Source organism: Xiphophorus maculatus, chromosome 18 (assembly GCF_002775205.1).
Source record: "Xiphophorus maculatus strain JP 163 A chromosome 18, X_maculatus-5.0-male, whole genome shotgun sequence".
NCBI lineage: Eukaryota > Metazoa > Chordata > Actinopteri > Cyprinodontiformes > Poeciliidae > Xiphophorus > Xiphophorus maculatus.
This window is the reverse complement of record NC_036460.1, coordinates 28,616,420-28,638,924: the sequence shown is the minus strand read 5'-3', so window position 1 is coordinate 28,638,924 and position 22,505 is coordinate 28,616,420. Positions and strand designations below refer to the sequence as shown.

The window sequence follows — 22,505 nt, the reverse complement described above, 5'->3', positions numbered from 1 at the left end:
AGGAGACGGGACTGGAGACGTTTGAGGCGCAGCGACGATGGAGAAGTATGAGAAAATCAAAGTTGTTGGGAGAGGAGCTTTCGGGTAAACTCTGCTCTTTCACACACATTAACATTGCTTCGTGTTATAAACTTTTGTCTGCTTGAAACAACGCGGCTGTCTGGAGTTTATTAAGAGAGCCAGAAGTCGGTAAAGGTCCACTTTTTTTTCTTCAAATCCAACGGAATGTCTGTCTTCTGCTGAGAGGAAAAAGAGGGAGGAGATAACGGAGCGTCCGGACACTAAGAAAAAAGTGAATTATAGTAAGCAGCCGTGATAAAACATGGCTGTCTTTAGCTATAAAGACAGCCATAATTATATAGGGATTTAAAACTGCCGTTATGTATGTGGAAAAGTATTCACACCCCACTCTTTGACGGCACAACACAAAGTACAACATAATAAGGCGTTAAAAGTGAAATGGCATGTTTGTTTTATTATTATTTTCCACAGAATAAATTCAGAATTGCCCCATTTACTCACAAATGGAGTCCCAGAACAACCAGAAAGGGACACAACAACAGCAACATCTTAAGCTGTCAAAAGTTCATCCAAAACTGTTTAGTGGGTTAAAAATGGAGATTGCGGCATAAAACAGACCTATTTATGGGCCAGGGGAAGGACCAATACAAGAAGGAGTTTGGTTGTCATGTAGAGAACAGCAGGCGTGGCGGAAGAGATGCAAAACGCTTAGAACTAACTCTCCACACAAGCTTGGTGGCGGTAGCTTCATATAGCGAAGCCTTTTATCAGTAGTAACAGATATTGGTCAGAGTTTATAGACTGAGTTAAATACAGAGCAAACCTGGACAAACTTGAATGGTTTCGTTCAGAGAACTGCCCAGTCAAAGTAAATGTAGGTAAATATTTGCTCTCCATCCAACTGAGCTGAACTTGAGTTAGTGAACGGGCAAAAATGGCCCCTTTGTGTGTAAAGTTGGAAGAGACACACCCCCAAACGGAGAGCTGCGACTAACTAATATTTTAGTATTCGATTAGGAGATTATTTGGACGATTAATCGGATAAAACAAAATTGGCACATTCTGCAGATTTTTCAATTAACCACTGAGCCTTATTTCGTACAATATTAGCAATACGAAGGTGCAAATAAACAAATGATCCAATTCTGTTTTTAAATAATAAAAGAACAATTTTATTGCCTAAAGTAAAATAACAGAGCATTCCTTTAGTGTATGAATAATCATTTGTAGATTAGTTGGCTAATTTTAGCATTAACCAATTAATAATTGGACAGCAAAGGTGCTTGATAAAGGGACTTTGGTTTTCACAGAATTTGAAGCAGGTGAAGTTAAAACTAGGAGTTCTGGATAGAATATGTTTGCATATTTACATTTTTAAAAATCTTAAATGCAAAATGTATATTTTTTTTTGTACGGTTTTGGCTTAGTTTCTGCTCTGAGTGTGATGTTTTTTCAGCAAATGGGCTTCTTTTTTTGGGTCAGTATTCTCCATTTAACAATTAATCGGTTACAAAATTAGTAGAAAGTCATTTCAATAATTGATTAATCATGATTAATACAATTCATTGTTTCAGCCTAAAACTCCGGTTCTACAAACTCACTCAGGCGAGGTCGACATACACTTTACAAAACTTTATACTTTTCTCGGTCGTTTGATAAAATACTTTAAAAATTATATTTCCCTTTCACTTAATATTTTTTGCTACACTTTCGCAATGCATTGGAATGATATTTGCAATGTAAATTTGTCCAAAGATGGATTTGAAATACTTAAAGTTAAGTCAAATTTCAAATATTTAATCTTGTAACAGATGTGTGCAAAACTTTTTATTAACCCAGTTAAAGATTGTGAATCTACATTGGAAATCTTAGTTCATAAAAAAAAACAATTGAGGAACTATTGACTCTATGATAACAAAGAGAAACTCAACCCATTTTTTTTTCTAAGTGAGATGCATCTACTTCAGCTACATTAAGTCCCGATGACTTTATCAAAACTAAGCTGCCATAAATGATCATCTCTCTTGTTATTTCTTTTTTTTTTTTTTTTTTTTTTTTTGGGTTTTTGTTTTTGAGGACATTTTTCTCGTGTCTTCTGGTCGGTCAGGATCGTCCACCTGTGCCGCAGGCGCAGCGACGGGGCCTTTGTCATCCTGAAGGAGATCCCGGTTGAGCAGATGTCACGGGACGAACGCTTGGCGGCACAGAACGAGTGTCAGGTGCTCAAGCTGCTCAACCACCCAAACATTATCGAGTACTACGAGAACTTCCTGGAGGACAAGGCCCTGATGATAGCCATGGAGTACGCACCAGGTTAGCTCGCTGCCGGAGACGGTTACACCGTGCTCTTTTGTCTGGGCAAACCAGTTTACTTTTCCCATGCCTTAGGGTTCCACACACAGACCACTTGAGTGCATCTTAACATCTAAGTCTGTGTGAAGTAGGTGTTTTTCAGGACTGTGTAATAAGGGAAATTACATAGCTTTGCACCGGTGATTCCACAGTTCTTTGCCGTAACTAACTTCTTTACCCCCTGAAATCATCAGATTAAAAGCTTAAACTGTCTTCATTTTCAGACTAAGAGAAAAAAAAAGCTTTGAATAAGCTTTAAAAAATGTTTTATTATCTTTCTGAGCACTTAAATCACTTAATTGGGATTTTTAATGTTGGTCTCTTAATGATACCAAAATAATTTTAAATATTATGTCCCCATGTGCGGATCATTTCCTGATTTAGCTTCTCGTCAATTGTCTTTAATATTAGCTTGTCGTTGTGTGTTTCTTTTAATTCTTTTAAATAAAGTAAATAAGCAGATTATACATCATTACAAAGGATAAATATGTGGAAAAAAAGTATTTTATATCCACTGTAAGATATGGTGGAGGATCATCTGATGCTGCGGACTTGATTCTTTGCTCAGATCCTGAGTAGTTTATTGTCTAAGTTGTGGTTTGTTCAACACTTTGGCCTGTTTTAAGCCCCAAACCCTTGTGAAAATTTAGGCCAATTTGGATATCAGACATTAATATTCTTGTTATGCCCGATAACTTGCCAATTAAAAAACAACACTCACGTTTTTTGATAAAATGGTGGTTTTTCGGCCGTGTCTAGATGGACACATTTCTCAAAACTGTGACCGAAACACTTTTTTCACACCCCACGAGTTATGTGATCAACAGTCAACAGTGAAGTGGTAGTGAAAATGCCGAAGACAAAGACAGGAAGTAGTAGGAGGACGAGGGTTTGTTTCTCAATCAATGGAAACACCACGATTGAGAAATTTGTGTTTTTTCGACATTAGAGGAATATCAACAAAGATGCGCACACACTCGTAATAGAATCAGAGCTACTGATGGCTACAAAACACCACGTGACCGACCTCAGTTAAAGTGCCAGATATTCATGTTCTAGATTCTATTTCCTCTTAAGCTGACATTAAGGCTTCCCTCACATTATGAAGAAGAACCCTGTTCTGTTCTTATTGTCTGATTTGATTTGATATCCCTATCTGTCATACGCCAACAACATTTCACCTCTACAGTGTGAATGATGCGTTTCATTCGTTCCCCTGCAGGTGGGACGCTGGCTGAATACATCCAGAAGCGCTGTAACTCCCTCCTGGACGAGGACACCATCCTCCACTTCTTTGTGCAGATCCTACTCGCTCTCTACCACGTTCACAACAAACTGATTCTGCACCGCGACCTCAAGACTCAGAACATTCTGCTGGACAAGCACCAGATGATCGTCAAAATCGGAGACTTCGGCATCTCGAAGATCCTCGTCAGCAAGAGCAAGGCGTACACGGTGATCGGATCTTTCCTCCTGGTTTAAGAACGTAAATGAATGAATGAATCGATCGATCAACTGTATTTGTCTACCATATTTCAGTAACAAGGCAGTTCAATTTGCTTCACATCAATTTCATAAAAACATCATGCAGTCACCAATTGTGAAACCAGTAACAGACTTTACATTTTGTCAATTGCTGTCATTGAAATCATCAATATACATCAAATATGTTGGTCAGTGTTCCAGTTATTATGGTTCAAAAGCAACTCTGATCATTTAATTTAATCTAATTTAATCATCAAACGTTGTTCCCAAATAGTCCGGAAAAGTCTGGAATTTGTTTTAGGCATTTCCTGTTTGTCTGCCTGTCCGTCCGTCCGTCCGTCCATCCATCCATCCATCCATCCATCTTGGGAAAATTTGCTGTAACCTTGTGTTTTATGAAAGTTGACTGAATGCTATCTGACTTTGGGAAACTTTGATATAAGCAATATGTATGAAGACTGGTTGAAGGTGTCAGTTGATCCTACCGCCGCTAACAGTGGCTGCTCTGTGTGTGGGTGTGGGTGTGTGTGTGTGTGTGTGTGTGTGTGTGTGTGTGTGTGCAGGTGGTGGGGACTCCCTGCTACATCTCCCCAGAGCTCTGTGAGGGAAAGCCGTACAACCAGAAGAGCGACATCTGGGCTCTGGGCTGCGTCCTGTACGAGCTGGCCAGCCTAAAGAGAGCTTTTGAGGCGGCTGTAGGAAAACAATCCTTCATTCTGCTTTACTTCTGGCTTATGCAGTCACAACAATCCTACTGCTTTATAACACTGTAATACAGAAACTCCTAGTGTTCGGACAGGACAGGAATCGCTCCTAACCAACATGACTGCTACGCTTTTCCAACTGTACACTGCAGTTGGTCTTGCTTTCATTATTGAAATGTTTCGTTAAAGCTCAGGTCTGTCTTCATCTAAAACCTGTTTTCTTTTTTTCTTTTCCCCTTCCAGAATCTTCCTGCCCTCGTCCTGAAGATCATGAGCGGAACCTTCGCTCCAATATCGGACCGCTACAGCCCAGAACTCCGGCAGCTCATCCTCAACATGCTCAACCTGGACCCATCCAAACGGCCCCAGCTCAATGAAATCATGGCTTTGCCCATCTGCATCCGGCCGCTGCTTAATCTCTACACAGACATAGGCAATGTGAAAATGCGCCGGTACGCAACGGACAAATGATTAAAGTAATTGTACTCATTTGTGACAAAGACTCATGAGATTTTTTTTTTTTTCTTCCAGGATTGAGAAACCGCTGTCGAACGTTCAGCTGCGAGGCAGACCAGGAGGGAGAGTTCCTGCTAACCGGACAAGAGGTTATATTAGACTTTGCGTAGGCCGGCTTTCACTCTGTGATTCTTATCATTCCTGTTTTTTGTTCTTGCCGTTAAGCAGACGCATCTGCGGGTTTGGGATCAGGTAAGGTGCATTCTCTCCCGCTGTCCTCCGTGTATACCTGGGGAAGTGGGATAACGGCGCCTCTCCGGCTGCCGATGCTGAACACCGAAGTGCTTCAGGTCTCACTGGGCAGGACTCAGAAGATGGGAGTCACCAAGTCCGGCCGCCTGATTACCTGGGAGGTAAAACAGCATTTTCACACTTCCCTCACATCCTAAAGGGACAAAATGCTTCACAGAAAGTCCTCTGGTCAGATTTTTTTCCCCCCTTCATTTTTCTCCTTACAACCGGAAACTCCGATGTGTTTTAATGGAATCATCTGTGGTAGGCCATTGCAAAAATAATAAAAAATCTGTTGATTTATGTTCAGCTCTGTTAAATCAATACTTTTCACTGCAAGGGCACAACTACAAACCAAAGTTGTTTCCCTTGCTTCTTTGCAAAAGAGTTCATGTTCTGTTAGATTCTCAATTTGATCCAGATTTGGACCTCTCACACAGGGAAACTCTTTCATTTAAACCCTTCTGTTTTTCCTCTGGCGGTACCTTTAGGGTGGTTGTCCTGCTGGACGGTGAACCCTTCGCTTCAGTCTCAAGCTCCTCTGCCTCCTCTCAGTGATCCGACTGCCATCTGCAGGAATACTCCAATTTGAAGCGACCAATCAGGGGCAGGAGGAGGTTCTTAGCTCTGTCAATCATGTTTGTGTACGCTGCTCAAGATTGCCAGTTAGCTACTCAGTGTGGCGTAAAAAAAATGTACAGTTCCAGGAAAATCGTTTGTCTGCCATCAGCAGTGGCCATGCTAACGAGACGTACAGTAGCTTTAGCAGAGAGCGAAAGGGAGGCTGTGAGCAGCACATTACAGCAGCAAGATTGACAGTGCTAAGATTCTCCCCATGGCTCTGATTAGTTGTTTCTGACAGAGCGGTATATTTCTGCAAATGGAATAGGAGCACAGGGAGGAGCCAGAGGAGCAACGGTTTTAAAAATGTTTAAAAAAAAACATGTTTTTTTTTATTTTTTATATAAGTTACCTATTGCAGCAATGAAGCAACACCTAAGTAGGACCAAAATATTCCAGACAATGCGTGATGGCGTGCGTGGCTCTGTGTGTGACCTGGTTCCAGGCTCCCTCCGTTGTGTCTGGAGAGGCCAGCCTTCCAGGCCTGGTGGATCAGATGCAGCCGCTGTTCATTTCCCGTTTCCTTGAGGGTCAGTCAGGGGTCACCATCAAGTCCGTGTCCTGTGGTGATCTGTTCACCACCTGCATGACAGGTGGGTCAGCTCTTTATGCTTTGAACCCAACAGAGAAAAACTAAAGGAAACTGGTGATTGGGTTGTGGTCTCTTAACCTCTCAGGCTGCAGGAAGTACTCCATTAAAACTGAGGCACAAACTGGAGGGGATTAAAAATTGTTTTCTTAGTTGTTTTTTTTTACCCCCTTTTTTCATTATAGTTTATTAGAGTGACACAGATAAACATTTCCTAAAAAGGGATTATGAGAATTCTGTTGGTCTGTGCAATAGTTCGTGCCAGCTCATCAACTAAAAGTGCCGTTAATCTCCGGTTTTTATTTTCCCTTTGCAGACAGGGGTATTATCATGACATTTGGAAGCGGAAGCAATGGTTGTCTGGGACATGGCAACTTTATTGATGTAACACAGGTACGCCTTCACATTTCTGCCCACATAGTTGTTCAGATACATTAGAAAAATCATTTACCACTAAGTGAAACACTCTTTTTTTGATCCTGGGTGTCAAAGGCAATCAAATCAAAAGTACTAACTTGCCAAAAACTGTAACTTTTTTAAGAGCAAACGCTGCAAAAAAAATTGTCAGTTTTCTTTTACCTCTTCAACAACAAACTAAGCATGTAACATTTTAATAAAACAAAGTCGTCCATTTTTTTGTAAATTTGATGTTTAGCTAAATCTTGAACCAAAACCTAAGAAAGAAGTTTTGCATTTTTTCCTCATTAAAAAAAAGGCATCCATCCATCTATCCATCCATCCATCCATCCATCCATCCATCCATCCATCCATCCATCCATCCATCCATCCATCCATCCATCCATCCATCCATCCATCCATCCATCCATCCATCCATTTTCTAACACCCTTGTCCCTAGTGGGGTCAGGAGGTGCTGGTGTCTATCTCCAGCTAACGTTCCAGGCGAGAGGCGGGGTCACCCTGGACAGGTCACCAGTCTGTCGCAGGGCAACACAGAGACAGACAGGACAAACAACCATGCACACACACACTCACACTTAGGGAGAATTTAGAGAGACCTATTAACCTGACAGTCATGTTTTTGGACTGTGGGAGGAAGCCAGGAAGTACCTGAAGAGAACCCACACATGCACAGGGAGAACATTTACGAAATGCAGATTTGGGTGCGTTAAAGTTTGCCTTAGATTAGAAGTCACTGGTTGAATGTGGTTAAATTTACTATACAATTTAAAAAAAATTTAAAGGCTAGGTATAAAACGATGAACATTTTTGTTGTGCATAACTTTTTTTGTCTAGTGTTAATAAAATAACTACTATTTCTGTCAACCACTCACCTTTGCTGGGAGTCCAGATTTGTCAGATTCTGAAATTCAGTCAGGGTTGATAAAAAATCAGTTTAGGGGCTGGAAATGACCCCCAGGCTGCAGTTTGGACACCCTCATATAGATTAATATGAGGGTTACACACAGATGGATGTTTGAAAGCCTTTATTCCTGTTAATTATAATTCTGATGATTTTCCACTTATAGCTAATGAAAATATAACATTTAATATTGGAATATCACATCACACCATTAAAAAAGACATTTGTAATACAGAAATATGTTTAGTTCCTGGGCAACGGTCGTTTTCAGACGGTGCTTTTAATCTAACAAGCTTGCTCTGAACGTGTATTCTAATTTATTGAATATGACTGTAAATTATTAATTGTTCCCTGATTTCAGCTGCTTTTTTCTTCTTATGACAGTGAAACTTTAAACACTCCACTGGGGAGTCAGACATATATACACATATAGAGTATTAGAAAAGTAAAAGTCCTTTCAACTGAGATTGTAACATTTCAAGCCCATTTTACCGACAAGTGTCACCTCAAGCTCCCCTGTTCACACTCGATTTCTCTTCGTTACTCTACATCCACACTCAATACGTTCCGTTTGCTTCAGTTTACCCGCTTTGCTTGAGCTTCTTCTGCACATCAACTCAGTCATTCAGCATGCAGCATGTGATACCTGCATCATCTCTTTTTGTGTTTGTGTGCGCAGCCTAAGATTGTGGAGGCTCTCCTGGGCTACGAGTTGGTCCAGGTGTCCTGCGGAGCTTCTCATGTCGTCGCTGTGACCAATGAAAGGGAGGTGTTTGCTTGGGGGAGAGGAGACAACGGTACAACAAACGAACCACTTGTGGTTTTTTTGTTTTTTTTAAGGTTGTTTGAACACCAGCGATTTACGACGACTGATTGTTGGCTCTCTGTCCTGAAGGTCGCCTCGGCCTGGGCACCCAGGACACACACAACTGTCCCCAGCAGGTGTGTCTGCCTGCAGAGTTCGAGGCTCAGAAGGTGGTGTGTGGCGTGGATTGCTCCATGGTTATCAGCACGCGGTGCAGCATTCTGGCATGTGGAAGCAACAGGTTGGTGCTCTGCCTCCCTGACACGAACAATGACTTGCTAGTTTTACACCCTGCAGACTTGTGTTTATGTTATGAGGGTGTGTGGGATGGCGACGGATTAAAGGTTTAAAGAAATAGTTCATCTGTGTATAACCTGTGAGACGGCATTCTCCAAAACTTTTTCTGCTGACAGGATGTAGATAAGTGTGTTAGTAATGGGGAGTGAGAGCGAGGTCTGGTGTAACGCTTAACTTCTGTTACATCTTAAGTCTGTGTTTAATGTCTATGTTTAATAATCACTGTGAGTGTTAAATGATTTTTGGACATTTAATGTGTGTTTAAATGCTGATTTAACCAAGGATCAGAAATAGACAATGAAAATGCTCAATTCTGAATTTTTTTTTTTTTTTTTTGCTCAAATCCAATATGTTTTATTTTATTTATTTTTGCATGGTTGTTTATCCATTTATGCATCAATTATGATCTTTTATGTCAGGATTTTTTTTCAAACTGTTTTAGATTTTCTTTAAAGCATAAAAAAAAGAAAATAAAAGGTGGGAATTTAAAAAAAATATATTTATATAGTTTGTTTTAGGATTTTTTGGTGATGAGTTGTAATTGTCTCCAAATACAAAGTTGCTATTTGGAAAATACATAAGTAGTATTAGTTTTTAGGGGTCACTTGATGTCGCAATAGTTTTTCACCTGTAAGAGTCTTCTACAGTGGAAGGAGGAAATGTTCATTCCTGAGTTGCTTTTTCGTCTGTCTGCCATATTGGATTTAACAAAAATATTCTTGCACTTGCAGTGGATGGACAGTAGCTGACAGTGTATTTCATGATGCACTAGTGGATTATAAAAAAATACATTATTTAATGCATTTGCATCTAGTTGTTGTTTTTAAAACTATTTAAATATTTTTCATAAATAATCATTCTACTCAAAAAAAAGAAAATAAAAAAACAGATCAAATTATTACAAAATTCATGCCTGTGGTGCATGTTACTTACATGAGACTCTATATAAGTAACTTTTGTTGTAAACTGTTTTCGTTTCAGGTTCAACAAGCTTGGTCTGGACACGATTACAGCTGGGGAGGAACCAAATCCTGTGAATCAGGTTGAAGAAGTCCATTCTTACGCTCCAGTTCAATCAGCCCCACTCAACTCTGAGAGGATCGCTTACGTCGACATTGGAACGGCCCATTCTGTTGCTGTCACAGGTTGAAAACTCTACTATAATGATCACATGCCTGAAACAGATTTGTTCCTGCAAGCGTCTGACCTTGTTAGGTTTATGTATTCCCCACAAAAACGAAACCCGATCACTGTTTATTGAGTATGAAGAAGTTTTGATCTCATCTGTTTATTTAAACTCCTGCCTTTTCAGCTGTCCACTTTGTTAGAAATCATTTCTGCGTTTTGTCCGTTTTGCTCTCAATATGCAGAAGAGGGCCGGTGTTACACGTTTGGCAGCAACCAGCATGGTCAGACGGGCTGCAGCTCCCGGCGCAGCAGCCGGGTGCCCTACCAGGTGCTCGGCCTGAAGGACATCACCTTGGCCGCATGTGGTGACGCCTTCACCCTGGCCATTGGAGCTGGTGAGTGGATGATGTGTAGCATCTTTAGCGTGACAAAAATCATAAACTACGAGCAAATTTAACAGCAAGATTTAAACATTTGTTCACTCCCAGGATTAAGAGTTACTCTTTATAGTGTTTAGGGTTTAGTCATACTGTAAGGAAGACTCATATTTCATCTTGTATATTCTCCAACTTTTCTTTTTCCTTGTGAGACTTTTCTGTCAGGCGAAAGTCTGAGTCGTGCTCGAACATCTTCTTTAGGTTCTATGGCTAGAAGCGGTTGAAGCTACCTGTAACTAGTGGCTAATATACTGTGCCATCTAACTGGGCTGCAGCGGGACTCACTTTCAGCCCTGTAGTTTCAAGCCTCAGACCGGCCCACTTTGGAGAGCAACCTATCATCATTAAAATCATGTAATCATAATTTTACATGTTAACTCCACAGTAAGGTCTTGAAATTCAGTATATTTTTCTATAGCATTTCTAATTCAGTGCAGATACTTCATTGACTTGATTGAACATTTCATCGTCCTTATTTGACGTCCTCATTTTTGTGAAAAAGTTGCAGTGTACATGATCAACCCATGAGTGCACAGCAGGCCGATTTTTAAAAAATCGTGGCCAAAATGTCATATTGACATACTGGGATTTGCCCAGAACCTCCCAATTAGCCAATTTGTGTCTGTTAGCTAGCTAACTAGCAGTTTGTGTCTGTCATGGGTGATGGGCTGGATGGAAGACAGTGGCAGGCAAAAGCCACATGGTGTGAAACCCAACACAGAGGCAAAGGTTTGAACATTTTCTTGCATCTTGTCTTAACTCAACTCCAACTCAGAACAACAGAGTAACGGAAAGCGCCCAAAACACACACAATCTGTAAACCGTAACATCCTGTAGTCTGGCATTGAGTGAAGCCCCCTAAATGAAAAATGGGGGCTTCACTCATTATAATGATATAAAAAATCTGTTTGATATGAAACATTTCAGTATATTCTAAGATTAAAACTGTCCCTGCGTGCAGATATTTAGTCATTCACCGGCAAACTAACAACACCTCCAAAACAAAGGCGATTTGCTGAAATGGACAAAATAACCACTTTCTTTTTCTCCCTCTTCTGTTGTTACTGGTCTCTATGTGGCGCACAGGGCTTGTTAAACCTAATTAGATAAATCCATTTATACACTGAAACTGCCCTTTTACCTTGTTGGCCCTTAGATGGGTAACAGATGTCTATTGTTTGTCTGTAAATTTTGTTGTTGCAGTTGGGTGTAAAACAGTAAAAAGCTGTATGGTGAAAGTGAGTGGCTCCCTGTGGAGAGGCCAGCAGTGCCTGTAGGTCTCTCTTTGTCGAAGAAGTGCTTTGTTCAGCTCAGACCTCCTATAGATATAACCATTATGAATCCAAGACAGAGCTGTCAGTTAAAGATTTGAGTGGATTAGCCCCTCAAGAGGAGGTTTTCCTACAAATTTGGTGATTAACTCGTTTTTTTTGGTGTTTTGTTTTTTTTCCGGCAGAAGGTGAGGTGTACACGTGGGGGAAGGGGGCCCGCGGTCGCCTCGGAAGAAAAGAAGAGGATTGTGGGATACCGAAGCCGGTGCAGCTCGATGAGAGCCACCCGTTCGCAGTGACATCGGTGGCCTGTTGTCATGGCAACACCCTGCTGGCAGTCAAACGTAATATTTTTTTGCTTATTGCCCCAACTTAAGAAACGCCGTGGCGAAATGTGACTAATCCGATGAAAGGTCGTCTGAACTGCAGACAAGCATCTTCGGACGGAGCCAAGCGCGTGAATACTTCTGCCGCATCTGCTGCTCCTGGAGTTCATTTTGCACTGAAAGTATCTGCAGCGTTACGGGAGATTAGAGTTACAGCGGCCAACTCGCCTCCAGACCGAGCAGCTTTGTTTGAAACTCTGAACTCTGAGACACAAACACAGTGACCTCTGGAAAAGACTCCGACAAAGAGTCGATCCTTGACCAGCCTGGTTTTGTGTGACACGTGAAAGAGAACAAAGCAGCAATTAGTGTAAAAGGGGAAAATAAGTAACAGGGTTTAATGTATAGAGCATTTTTACAACAACCAAAAGTAACATATGGAAAATTCTGAATACCGTACCAGTCCTTTAGCATATTTTGTACCAAAAAAACTTTGGGTCCGTATCGTCCATCACTACATCGTTCGCCAGCTTTCCTCAACCCCACCACATGATGTCAGTAAGAGGGATTGGATCCAAATGAACACCACGCTTTAAGACATTTATTGGTTAAAAGAAATTAAATATACATCTAATCATGTTCTTCCATTTTACAGCTAAGTGATTTCTGTGTTTGTGTCTCTGATTTCAACTTTACAACTGTGAAAAACAAGTGAAAAACTCTCTGGGTGTGGGTATAAAAGTATTCAACAACACACTGCATCCACACAAATCTCATTTGTCATCTAAATATAACTATACATAATATATTTTTAGTAATTATATGTCTTTGTTCTTTAATCAGTGGTTTCTAGACACACATAAAGGTTTTCTGGGAAATGTTTTTTAGGTCTTGTGCAGAGACTTGCCAGTTGTGCTTTTTTGAATAGTCTGTTAAAAATATGATTCCTCTTCCTTCCACTTCAAAATGATTCACTGTATTGTTTTGGTCTGTCTCATAAAACCCTAATAACAGGTTGTCTAAAACCTTGTAAATACATGCATCTAAAATGAAGGTCTTGAGATGTCTTGAATTCATTTAAAAAATGTATGTTAGCCTTAACTAGGTTGTTCACAGGTCTTAAATTTGGTTGTGACAGGACTACTTACTCATATATTCTGTGTAGACTATTTTTCTTGTGAGACTTTCCTGTCAGGTAGAAGTTTGAGTTGGACACAGACATTTTGTGACTCGAGGTGGTTGGAACTACCGCTAAATAGCTGCTAATAAACGCTTGCTAACTAGCTTTTTTGCGTCTATAAATGGTAAGTGTACGTTGTTATCAGTTGGCTGGGCGATGTTTGTCTTCGCCACTGGCTCACTTCTGTTGACAATCCGTACGGTGCTATGTACATAATGGTAAAAAAAAATAAAATTACAAATCGGCACTACGATATAAGATATGCCATTTTCTTGTCATGATACACGTCTTAAATTTCATTTCAAGTGGTGTTAAAAAGTCTAAAATTAGAGTTGTGGAAACCTGCAGAAACCCTGAATAAAATACACTCAAGTTTTTGGTTCGAATGTGACGGAGATTGAACGCAATTAAGGTGTGTGAATACTTTGACAACGTAGTTTTGACATTTTAGTCCTTTTGAACTTAGTGTTTTAAGATGTTAAAGCACCCTCTGGTTTTCAAACTCGTATATTAGAAAGAAAATGTAAAAAACTTGATGCTCATATCTTCATCACTTGGCTTCTTTCAGATGTACTAACTTTACCTCTTTTGTGTTTCAGCTTTGTTCGAGGATCCTGGTTCCAGATGACTTTGAGCTGAACGCTTTCGATGGAGACCTTCCCTACTCCCTCCTCAATCCTCCTCTGCATCCAGTCTTTTTTTTTTTTTTGCTAATGAACAAATATTCGTTTTGGTTGGCGAACACACACAGAAAGGTCAGTCGGAGGAAACAGGTGCATCGCACTCCAGACACGCCAAAGGAATGTCGCAACACTGATACCGAAGCTGGATTACTGCAGCTCATTAGGCCGCTTCTCATGTGGTGAGCGATTGTCTTCCCTCGCGCGCGTCTTTTCTGCCGTCAAAAGCCAGCGAAAGTCAAACAGGTTTTGTTCCCTCTTAAGACGGCCGGGTGAATGAGACGACAAGAATGAAGGATGAAGTCAGGAGACGAGAGCGCGAGGAGGGGAGTCGGGTTTTGGGGCTCTTTATTGGATTAGTGCTGCAAACCCAAACAAGCAGCGTTCAAACTAGATAATGAGGAGGGAGTGGGGCAGGTGGGGGGGAGAACGTAAGGGGACATGTTACCCCGCTTGTTCAGACACATTCACAGCTTCTTCAGAGCGGAGAATAGCAGCCTGTAGAGTAAACAGGCAGCTATTCATGCCACCGCCAGCGGTAAACAACGTACTATTAACGCCGTTGTTTTTGTTCCACCGCAGGAATTTTTACTGGCTGAACAGCTGAGACGGTTTTCACGCCATAGAAACCGAAAATAGCGAGAGGCATATAACGACATCTTTCCGGCTTCAAGTACATACTGTACCTCCCATTGAGTTGAAACAAGATATTTGCGTGTACTGAATAAATAGGCACAAGCACTTTTTTGTGTGTTTTTTTTCTCAGTGTCTAAAGTTAAATCAGACCAAACTGTTCTTGTTCTAGGTTACTTAGAATTACCGAAATTATTTATATTTGCTCAATGCCAGAAAGCTTGGCGAGAACATTTTTTAGACAGTTTTTGTTTGTTTGTTTTTACTTTCTTCAAATTCAAAAATGTGCGTACATTTGGTCGCAGACAACTGTCCTTTTTAAAACTGTACAACTTAAATTTGAAGAAAGAAAAAAAATCTAAAACGTTTTCCGGCATTTAGCAGACACAAATTATTTTGGTCATTCTAACTAGCCTGAATCAAGAAAAGTTTGGTCTGATTTAACTTCAGACAGTGATGAGGGGGGAAAAACAATGTGTTTGTGTCTTTTTATTCAGTGTATGTAAATAACTGGCTTCAAGTGGATTTGTGGTAAAAAACTAATAGATTAAACAGAATAAACAACTTTGGTTTCTGTAGATCAAAAACATCAGAATTTATAAAGACAATTCCCCCCCGGGGCAGAACGAGCGTCGAAAACGTCCCGTCTTCATCTGATAAGATCTGATTAGAGACAAACGGAAAAGACGTAAAACATTGTGAAAGAATAGGGTGCCTTGTTATTTAATGAGGCTTCAAATTAGTTAAATAAAACTCACGACCTGATTAATTTGACAAAAAAACAGCAATAGAACAGTGTGGAAACTATCTATAATACATTAGATTACCACAGAGTCATATTTATTATGCTGGTGATTAATGTTTAATACCGCTGCAGCTGGTAACAGTGAGTAGATTAAAGTTTCATACTTCAATCTTTAAAGGTGAATTATTGATTCCTAGTTAATTATGTCATCATATATTCACTCGAATGCTGATTAGTGAGTTAAGCAAAGTGAAGAAAATCTTTTTTTCATGTGAAGTAGAGCATGAGCAAAAAGTAGAAAACAGCCTGTTTTTTGAACTGCACTATTAAAAGTGACTTTGAACATTGGTGCAAATGAGGCATTTTTGACTTTTTTTTTTAATAAAAACTTGAGAGTAGAGAAAAGAGAAGAAGGATGTGAAACGTCAGGTTTAGTGGTTTAATAAAAAAATAAATAAAAAAACACCACGAGAGAATTTGTTAATAAAATTTGCTTTGTTCAAACACATTGCATTGCAAAGTGTTTATGTATGTATTTGGTCACTTTAAAATCACAAATTGTAATTTTAACAACGAAAGCAGTGCAAAACTGCAACTCATATTGCCCAACGTTGTTGGCTGATGGGAAGAAGAATCTCCTGTCTGTATTTTGGCGGCTATAAAGAATAAATAGAATAGAATAGAATTCAACTTTATTGTCATTGCACTGTCACAAGTACAAGCAACGAGATGTAGTTAAAGATGCTTAGAACAAATCGATTTGTGGATGTGCCATAACGTTCTCCAGCTGAACAGAAATGGAGATAAAGTTATTCTCTAAAGAGGAACAATCTAGTCAGCTTCAGTTATTGCAACTAGAAACTAGCGATCAGACCCAAAATCTGGGTGCAGTGATGGACTCTGACCTGAACCTTCAGAGTCACATAAAGACAGTTACAAAGTCGGCCTTCCATCACCTGAACAACGATTCCAGGATTAAAGGACTAAAGTCTCAGCAAGATTTAGAGAAACTCATCCATTCGTGTTGATTACAGGTTCTTTGTAGGAAGAGTTTCGGGGGGTAAAGGGGTTCTGTCTAAGGCCCCATATTACCTTGGGCCGGCCCTGCATGAACAGCCGCTGCAATGCTCATCTCTGGAATCCACCTGGAATCTACCTGGAATCCCCTGGTGGTCTCTATGTCAGTCCTCCGATGTTTTGGGGACAATTTGATTCATTTACTTGTGGCATGCTTGGCTTTATGCTGCGGTTCTAATTATTGCTACACTATTTTCTCTGATGTTTATTTTGTGAAGTAAACTTCCTAATTAAATCCTAAATGTACTTTTTTTCTCAGCTGAATGCATTAAATAAAATTTTATAACATTATCATTCTCTATAAATGATGCTACAGGTTTAGATCTATGGTCTGTGTTACAATTAAACCATTTCTAAGGGGCCCCTGGATGTCTGGAGGCCCCTGAATGGCCCCTACTAGCAGCTACTGAGTTTTCTTTGCCTTGATATCTCAGTCTTCAGAGGTTTAACATCAAACTATTATATAGTTTTAACCCCTTTGAGCTTTTTGGATCTATAAATCAGTCTGCAGCCAAGTTGTTCTAGAGGTTAAATAGATATTATTAGGGCTTCATTAGTAAAATAGCAGCAAATTAGCTTAGTTCATAACTTATAACCTTTGACCTTCTCTCCTCTGGTCTGTTTAACAGCTACAGTCTCAGATCAGCTCAGACCTCCAGGACTGTCAGCAGCAGAATCAGAAACTTTAAACCTGTTGGGGAAAATATAGACTAGATTTGCTTTGCATTGTCCCCACATGATGGCAATGATATAGTAGGATCCAATTAGATTCTTGATCAATATGGTTGTTGCTACGTTGTTGTACGGTGTTTTTGGTCAATGTGCCCCTTTTTTAACTTTGAGCCCCGGCCCCTCCAAAGGTCTCTGCACGGCCCTGTCCTAATACGACAAAGGTGAAAAAGTTCAAGTCGTATGAACACTTAAGCAACGCATCGGGAAAATTACCACAAAATTTTTATTTTGTGGTAATTTGTGGTAATGTGTGTTTTTGACCAATATGAATTCTTTCTCCCAGCTATCAGGCTCATGTTACTCCTCGGAGACACCTTCTTTTGTGGGGACACGGCCCCGCTGCCATTGTTGTCCTTGTCCCGGTGATGTAATGGTGATGTAATCCGGAGCCAATGCAGCAGGTGAAAGAAGATCCAGATGTGTGGGGTTGAGCGCTGGTCTGCCTCTGTTCCTCCACCTCACATCTGCGGTGTTCGTGTTTTAAATCAGCTGTAGCAATGTCAGCTGGAGGGGATTTTAGGCGCACAGGTGCTGGATTTTAACCGAAATCACAAAGATTAATATTTAGTTTGTGCATTTATCCGCCACCAGAGGGCGTAGTTGTCCCTCTTTAAAGTCTGCTCAGATGTATTTAAGTCAAAACCTTGCTTTTTACTTATAATCTCTCACCTTTTTTTGCTACGTTTTCTCACAGGTGAGCGTATATGACCCTGTACGTCGGGTGAATGTGAACCAAAAAAAAGTCTAATTAAAGATCCTGGAGAGGAGAGGCAGCGGACGTACAGGGCGACTCCTCCCGCTTGGAGGAGGAGGAAGAGGCGGAGGAGGAGCTGCGTGTGCACCTAAACAGACGGTGAGGGTAATGCATTGTGTTCAGTGTGTCAGTCCTGCACGCAGCGCAGTCAAGAGAGCGGCCCAGCCGGTCAAAACAAACCCAGCGGAGGGGAGGTATCGTTCCTGCTGCTGCGGCTGTCCTCTATCGGGAAGGAGCGGCGGCGGAGGACGAGTGCTCCGTAGCTTTGACGTGAGCTGCTCTTCGCCTTAAACGGCCCCCCACCCCCAAAACAGCTCCCTGCTCCCAGAAGGGAAAAACAAAACAAGAGGGCATCAGCTGTATCATTTTTTTTTTAACCCGAAGGCCCCGAGAGAGGGATAAAAAGCGACCGCGAGCCCCGCAGACATGCCCGGCTTCGACTACAAGTTCCTGGAGAAGCCGAAGAGACGCTTCCAGTGTCCGCTCTGCAGCAAGGCGATGCGGGAGCCCGTCCAAGTGTCCACCTGTGGACACCGGTTCTGTGACACCTGTCTGCAAGAATTCCTCAGGTAGGGTCTCCGTGTGTGTGTATATAGCCTGTGTGTGTGTGCGTGTCTGTGTGTGTGTGTGTGTGGAGAAATATATGTATATATATATATATATATATCTCCAGTTATCTGCAGGTGATATTGTACCCTGCTTCTGTTTGGCGCGAGCCTGGGTAAATAAAAGCTCGTGAAGGTGTGTCCTGCTCACCTATTTTTATAGTTAGTCTTTTGTGCTTCTGCTGCACAAAGCATCTGGACAACCCGAGGCCTGGTGAGCAAGCAACCGACTGTAATTTCACTCTATTTTTTTTATTTATTTTTTTTTGATTGATTTTTGTTTTTCCACATGTGCAAAATAGCTGGAATAAGCCATTTTTCTGAGTTTTGTGCGCTGCTGCAGGCCGGGTTTTATTTCTGCCAATATAATCTGTAGGTTGAGGTGATTCTGGAGTTTGCAGCTCTCTTGTTGTGGTGCTGGTGTCCTGCAGAGGGCCCCTGTGTCCTCATCCCTCGCAAAGGATGTCTCAGTTAGTAGTCCCTGTGTCTGAAATTAGACAAGATCTTTTCTCTTCAGGAGGGGGGAGTCAGCGGGGGCCACTCTGAGGGGACCTTTCACTTTGGGGTCATGACTACAAGAGACCTCCTCACCCTCCTAATCTGCTCCACACTGAAGTCTGTTTTAAGACTCCTACAAAGACAGCCTTTGTTTGAACAGTTTTAAGATGGCACCGTCAACAATTATCTCTCTACACTTAAAGGAGACTCGCATTACGCCTAGAACTAGAGCCGTATAGTTCACGTGTCCCTTTTCACATTAATCCGCTACATCGGTCCATCAGCACGTCTCTGCTATAGATGGAGCACATGTGACTCCTTGTTTGTCTTTATGGAGGTTTTAAAGGCTTATTTTCCCCCCCCCCTCTCCTTGCATGAAGGCTCGGTTCGGTCTCTTTAAAAACTCTTGGAAAAGCACGACTTTGTTGTGGTTAGAGTCAAATCTTCTTTTCCCAGAAACCAAATTTTTGAGTTTGAGTTTTGCGGTTCAGGCTCTGACCTGTAGATACAGATTTTGGCTGACACAAGGACATTTAGGGGTTTTTTTTACTCATGAAAAGCAGACGTTTGCGGTTGTGAGAGAACAGCTGCTCTAAAACAAAACTTGACTTAAATTTTCTTTGTAATTTTCTTCATAAAATTACAAAGAATGATTACAAAGTTTGACAGTTTAAGGTATTTAGCGTTTTGTAGTGTTGAAGTCAAAACCTCTAATTTAATCCGAATCAAAACCAAAGACTCTGAACGTGCGGTCTTAAGATAGCTCTAGAGTACGACACACTATGTTTAATAGCAAGACTAATTCAGCTAGCATTGCTAAAATAGTTGTCACTGCTTTGGATAATTTTGAAAACCTGACCTTATCTTTGACATATGAAAATGTCTTCGCAATATAACAAGCTCCATAACAAATACAGATAGAAAACTCTAATGAAGTCTTGCTCTCTCTCGCTCTTTTGCAGCCTGAACGAACCACAGGGCATCGAACAACTTTATTAACGTCATTAGCATCCACTCGGATAACAAAGTCTTTATTAAGAGAACACTTGATCGTAGAGTTGTACTTTAAGTGTCTACAAGTTGTTTTTATTGAATGAGTGCCGACGTATGAAAGGAAATTCTAACAAATCGCTATCTCCTGATTCAGTTAATTACTTTAACTTTGAATTCCACTTTAGGAAGCTCTTTCACTTTAAACAAAATGATAAGTTCTGCATAATACATAGGGAGATACCACCAACTGAGTCATGGACCTCACCTGTGCTGACTCATATCTGACTGCCAGTGATCAATTAAAAGGATTAGCCTAGAAAACATAAACCGGATGTTTACAGAACTGATGGATGTTAAATTTGACATTTTATTTGTAATTCTTGTTTTCTTTTTCTATTTTTTAAATACTTTTTACTTTATAATCTACTAATAGGCTAAATACTTGGCAGAGAAGTCTGAATATTTGAGTCTGGAAAATTATTGAGAGAGCATTTTGATGCAAATGATCTGTACTGTCATTTCAACTTCACTAAAGCTGAATATCGTAATGTTTTCGGTTTTGACTTGGTGCAACATGAAGAAAAAAAGCTCATCAGCAAACAAAACTTTTCTTAAACTCCCCACTGTCTTTTAAGAAAAACAGGAAGATCATGTTTGGTGATTATTCTGAGCAAGTGCGTCTGCCGGTGGAGTGATGCTGTGAATACATTATCCGGTCGTGAGTTCCCAGTCTGCAGTGGTTTTTGAGTCATCAGGAAGCCTCCTCTTGTTTATTAAGCAGCAGCATCGTGAAGCAGAAGTGAAAGAACCAGCGAGAGCGAGGGAGGAAGAGTTTTCTTTTGCTTTTTTTTCCGTGATCAATGAGTTTTGCCCGACTCTTTGTCTGCATCATCCTGCTCGCCTCCATGCGCCTCCTCCTCTGGACTACGGTCCATTTTCTCCTCCCACGCGCCGACTCAAGTTACAGTTTCATAACTTTGCAAAGTTTTAGTATATAGAAGTTGTGCTGCTGTGGGGCGTCGCAACAGAGGATGACACGACCTAAAGAAGCAATGATTTGGTGAGACGTGTGTAACACTTTTTGATTACAATGCAAAACTCTATCTTGGCCTCACTACCGATTAGAACAGTCTTTGAGCAGCAAAATTGGGCAAACTCCTACTACTACCTAGGGATGCACTAATCAGACCAGCTGTGGTATTCTTGTTAGGGAGCACAACCACTCACAAAAACTGGAAATCCTCAAATACATAAGACCCTGTCTAAAGACACTAATAACTGCGTATTTTAATAGTTCAAACACCAAATATGTTTTAATATGCATTAATACACAAGGTGGAAATCATTCTAGCACTGCTGCAGAAGCTAACGTCTACAGTCTCTCTTATCTTCGCTTTTGTCGCTCCAGCCAATTGATGACAAGGAAAATAAATGACGCTCCTGCATTGGTTGCTTTGTAAATGGCAGCCAATAGTGTGCGAAGAAGTATTGTGTCTGTGTAGTTCAGTTTCCCACGATGCATTTAAAGAAGGTAGTCACAGTATAATTGCAGAGTTGACATTTTAAACTGTCTTTCGCATCTTAGCACTAGCCTGGTAAAAACCTACGTTTTGCTCATACAGAGGGTCTGGATCCTCTGTACGAAGTCCAGACCCTCGTACAGATTGAGAAACGATTGTTTCCTAGAGGCATGGAATCTGATGAAGTTTTAAATTTTATCTCATTGCTAATGTTTTGATCATGACATGTGTAATGATTAGCTAGCTGACAGCACCAAAAGTTGAGGTGAAGTTTGAGTCATCAGGAAGACTTATGTTCACCAGGGAACTCAAGCTCAATGGGAGAAATCCCAGTAAAGGGAGATGAGACTCCAGCGGAATTGCGTAGAAAGGCAATGGTCATGCTAGCTTAGCGCTAGCTTAGGACAGTCAGCATCACAAAAAAAACAATAGTCTCTTTGTGTTTATTGTAGAAAAATAGATCCTTACCTGAACTCAGACTTCCTAAAGGTCTCCAACATGTTCCATGACAGACGTCATGTAGATGTCTATTGTATACGTGGATCTACTGGAGTGAGAATTTATGAGGAACAGAAAATCTTGGTGTGTGACAGAACGGAAGATGGCTTGAAAGTCTCTGACCACAGCTGAAAGTCTTTCTTCCACTGTCATTTAGTAGCAATAAACAGGTTGAAAACATCAATAAGAAAATCAGTGATAGTTGCTTTAACATTGTATTTCCTGGTTCACTTTGCCAATGTATTAAAAGCAAATAAACATCAATAACGGCAGCAAACTCGTGGGCGCTGACAGATCCACTCGGCCGCCTTCGTTTTCACCTCTTTAATTAACGAAGTGTGCCGGTCGAGGTCATTGAGCCGGGGAGCGCCCATTGTGAGCGGAGCTCAGGTTTATTGAGACTGACAGACAGTAGTTGGCTAATGCCGTGCCCATTGTGCAAGCACGAGTTGAACCTCTTTCCCACTAACTATTAAAGGTTGTGT

At 40.8% G+C, this 22,505-nt stretch overlaps 2 protein-coding genes across 6 annotated transcripts in view; both read left to right on the top strand.

Moving 5' to 3' along the window:
* Positions 1–16,645, top strand: nek8 (NIMA related kinase 8). Of its 3 annotated transcripts, none has more exons than XM_023350738.1 (15): positions 1–84; positions 2,129–2,334; positions 3,596–3,828; positions 4,422–4,553; positions 4,806–5,014; positions 5,094–5,167; positions 5,247–5,431; positions 6,376–6,523; positions 6,836–6,912; positions 8,521–8,638; positions 8,737–8,887; positions 9,925–10,088; positions 10,314–10,466; positions 11,965–12,123; positions 13,885–16,645. In XM_023350738.1, the coding sequence occupies exons 1-15, from the start codon at positions 38–40 to the stop codon at positions 13,911–13,913; spliced, it is 2,085 nt and encodes a 694-aa protein (XP_023206506.1). In that variant the 5' UTR covers positions 1–37; the 3' UTR covers positions 13,914–16,645. The 3 variants fall into 3 exon arrangements, with proteins under 3 accessions (XP_023206506.1, XP_023206505.1, XP_023206507.1); XM_023350737.1 differs by having other exon boundaries at positions 5,244–5,431; XM_023350739.1 differs by lacking the exon at positions 4,422–4,553 and having other exon boundaries at positions 5,244–5,431.
* Positions 16,646–17,124: 479 nt separating this feature from the next.
* Positions 17,125–22,505, top strand: part of traf4 (TNF receptor associated factor 4) — a 44,124-nt gene continuing 38,743 nt past the window's right edge. Inside the window, exons 1-2 of one of the 3 annotated variants that reach the window (XM_023351411.1) lie at positions 17,125–17,680; positions 17,847–18,475. In XM_023351411.1, the coding sequence (XP_023207179.1) occupies positions 18,333–18,475 (143 nt within the window). In that variant the 5' untranslated portion in view covers positions 17,125–17,680; positions 17,847–18,332. Of the gene's footprint in view, positions 18,476–22,505 lie in introns of all 3 variants that reach the window. The other 2 variants (XM_023351412.1, XM_005810967.3) reach the window with 2 other exon arrangements.